The sequence below is a fragment of the Poecilia latipinna genome, unplaced genomic scaffold, assembly GCF_001443285.1.
Source record: "Poecilia latipinna isolate Pla-1442-1.1 unplaced genomic scaffold, P_latipinna-1.0 Scaffold427, whole genome shotgun sequence".
Lineage (NCBI taxonomy): Eukaryota > Metazoa > Chordata > Actinopteri > Cyprinodontiformes > Poeciliidae > Poecilia > Poecilia latipinna.
The window spans coordinates 17,261-20,961 of record NW_015113043.1 but is presented as its reverse complement, the minus strand read 5'-3'; the positions used below and the strand labels follow the sequence as shown (position 1 = coordinate 20,961).

The window sequence follows — 3,701 nt, the reverse complement described above, 5'->3', positions numbered from 1 at the left end:
CCGACCTGTGGTTAAGTTTCAATAACTTACAAATTGATTTTATTCACAGACCCCAATATCCTTCTCATCTGACCATAAAACCTCTTTCCATAAAATTTCAGTCAAGCTTTGTTGTTTTTTTTTTTGTTTTGTTTAGTTTTTTCTGACCAATACTCTCTCCATCTTCATCATTGCTGAACTGTGACCAGGGCAGTGAAACTGGTTTTCCAGCAGACTCCAGTTGCTTTCATGAAAACCTTGAACCTTGCTGGTTGCTGTGTCAGCAAAATTCAAATGATGTTATTCATGCATGACAAATAAGTTTAAAAATGAGCCCAAATCCATCAACATCTTTCTTCTTACTGGAGTTAATATTGATGTTTTGGAGTGGTGCAGCCAAAGTCCTGACTGGAATCTGAAAGAGAATCTGTATAGGGGAGCTAAAGATTAGGGTGATGGAAGGAGGCCTGCCAACAAAGACTTGGAGAGGAATTATGAAAATATGAGAGGAGACAAGATGGCCAGACATTATAAGAAGGGCTTGATTGTTATTAGAATAAAGATTGAGCCATTCAGGAGGATATTAGAAATATTTGACTTGCAATTTTTAATTAAATGTAAACCCAATCCTTTCTGTTTTGTTATGTTTTGACAGAAACACAGATTCCAATTAGAAATAAACAGATGTAACTGTACTTTTCTGACCAGAGCTTGAATGCAAGTTTTCTGCATGTTATGCTATTTCTCACACACTGACAGAGCATCCCTCCCACCTGTTGCAGGTACGGGTTTGGAGTGTTGGACGCTGGGCTGATGGTGCAGCACGCTGCGCTGTTCCAGGGAGCTGCTCCACAGAGGAAATGCAAGCAAGAGGTTGCATTTAATCCAGCCAGGTACAGAAACTTCTTTGAAATTATTATTATTAGTAGTATCAGTATTAGTAGTAGTATTATTGTTGTTGCTGTTGTTGTAGATCCTTCTCTGCTGGAGGCCAAGTGAGCATCGGCATCGAATCTGATGCCTGCCGAGGGAGAGCTGATGAAGTCAACACTTTGGAGCATGTGCAGGTGTGCAGTCGAAAAATATCTTATCAACAGATTTAGTGTAAAAGGTGCAACTTTTTGTGCTAGAGTTCAATTTTACGCTACAGCCAAGTCAGTTCAGTTTTAAGGTGCAAGCAAGAACCCAACAGAAATGTTTGAAAACGTGAAACTAAAATTGAACTTTTAACACCCACTACTTTCTAAACATTGTTCAGTTCCGCCATGACGAGTGTCTGTTTTTGAAGCCACGAAACACTTGCATTGTTACCTTCATTTAATCATCTAAATTGCTGTTGTGTGTTTTGTTTGCTGCACACACCTGATTAATATTTAATTCTACCAATACACTAAATCGTCAGGGGAGATTAAATCGTTTTAGGTGTGATTGTAAGAGGTTGTGTTTTCTTTTTTTACAGATTCAACAAATGGGATGTAAAAGTAAAATCGGTGAAGTTTAAAGGGCCAAGTGCATGGATTTTGTTCTCTTTGACAGTTTTCCCTTTATCTTACCTCTAAGCCTAGATAAGTTAACCCTGATGCAGCTTCTGTGAGAATGATATGGAAGATAAGATCAGATTGGTTTCGGTCTCTTCATCCAAGTCTCGGCAAGAAGTGAAAATAAAGTTTATTTTCCAAAAATGGAAAACTTTTACTCTGAAGTAGAGAAAGAGATATTTGTCTATTTGACATGTCCTCACAGTGCTTTGTAGAAGTATTTGCACCCTCCTTGAACTATTTTTTGCATTTTGTCACCTTACAATTTATGTCTTAGTACTTTGTAGATCCACTTTTCACTTCGATCTTTTGGGAAATGATTCCCAGCTTTTTGCACATGCAATGCGACATCGCCATATTCATCTTTTCCTAATAGCTGAAGTTTAGTCAACTAGATAGAGAGCGTCTGCAAACATCAATCTTCAACTATTGCCAGAGATTTTCAAGATGTTTTAGTTCTGAATCCCAGCACATGACTATGCTTTGATCAAAGCCATTCCATTGTGGCGTGGCTTCACTTTTCACTGGTGGAAAATGAAACACTGTCCCAGTCTGAACAGGATTTTTTCTTAAGACATGCAATACTACTGTGTGTCTGCAAAATAAAATCATAACATACATAGAATAGACATGCAAGTTGTGGATTAATGAGTTGATTGATCTTATTGATAGACTAACGATTAACTGATAAGTGGCCGTTTTCTTAAAAATCTGAATTTTCTCATTTCAAGAGAGTCAGCCATCCTTCCTTGACATAAAAGGCTCATTTTTTTCTAATAAAAAAGTCATTAAATTTTAACATTATTTTATGTCAGCTCTATGAAATTCTGACTGAACAAACAGAAATTATTGTTCTGTCACATCACTAAACTTAGACATATTTATATGATATCACAAAGCAGGAACCTCTTAGGTTGCTGAATAGAAAAATAAAGATAAAAAGAATAAAATATGTGAAACACTTAGTCCCACATGAACAGAGAAATACTCTTCCAGAAGTGAATGTTAAAACTTTGCTCTATAAGTTGGATTAACTCACGACAGGCTTCAAAGTCAACATTGCTTATTGGCATCATGTTTTCTTTTTCATCATGTTACATTTTTTCTGTAATGCCCTTCTTCTTTTCTGTTATCATCTTAAGTTGTTTTTTCCCCCCCAAATCAACTGAAGGAGCTTGTCAAGTGTTTATATTTCAAAACAGAATGGCATAAGGTGCATTTTGCATCCCACACTGGACTCTTTTTGGATGGTTTCACTTTCCCGTTCTGGTATACCCCCGCCATCTTTATTTCTGTATGATCTGGCTCTGCTTAAGGATGAAAACTACAGCATTAAAAGAGAAGGTCTGAGTGGCTCTTACTAATCAATTAGAACTCATTTTAATCTTATAAAGCATTTATTGCCAATGAATCATAAGTCAATTAATTGCTTGCATCATATTTGTAACAAAACCTTTAAAAGTGCAAGAGGGTTTGGGATACTTTTGTAAGTTGCTGTGTGTCTCTGTTTGCCGTTGAAGTCCGTGTTGTGCTACAGACGCTCCGTGTTCCCGTTGTCCTTGAAAACGTGCAAATCAAGCAGAACTAGTTGCTAATTCAGACTTCTGCAAACAGCCTCAGAGGTTTGTCATACAAATACTTTTCCAGTGTCTCTGTCATGCGCCGTATCTGAGAATAGAAAAGATAGAGGAGATTAAAAAAAAGAATCCAACTGTGATGTGTAATGTGTTGGCAGTGTCATTTGCAAAAAATGGCAAAACTGTGTTTTCTTGAGTACTGCCACATACATGCAAATGTGTTTATATTTGATTGTGACAGCAGGCATACGTGTCTGGTGGTGCACATTTGAGTTTGAGCGAGTTATCTGTGTTTGTGAGTTTGTGTACTTGTGAAATAGCAGAAAGAGAGAGAGAGAGAGAGGGAGAGGGAGTGTGTCAGCATGTAAATTGAAAAGGCTTCATCTTTGCGGCTCTGCTCCCTGGCAGAAAGCGTGGGTCAGGCCATCGCCGCGAGGTGTGATTGATGGACGTGTTGCCGTGGTAACATGCCGTAAACAGGAGCAGGCTGTCAGTCTTTTTGCAGCTTGGCGGCTTTCTCTGCGATGTGCCATTGTCACACCAGATGTGCTGCTTGTGATGAACAGGGACAGGGAGGGTGTTTACCGGGTGGTGGTAGAGTGGGGTG

At 38.5% G+C, this 3,701-nt stretch overlaps 1 protein-coding gene across 1 annotated transcript in view; it reads left to right on the top strand.

Annotated features, from left to right (window-relative positions):
* The window catches only part of LOC106950884 (furin-like protease kpc-1), a 187,356-nt gene that overhangs the window by 178,822 nt on the left and 4,833 nt on the right, over positions 1-3,701 (top strand). The window contains exons 14-15 of the mRNA XM_015038044.1: positions 762-872; positions 953-1,046. Of these exons, the coding sequence (XP_014893530.1) occupies positions 762-872; positions 953-1,046 (205 nt within the window). The remainder of the gene's footprint in view (positions 1-761; positions 873-952; positions 1,047-3,701) is intronic.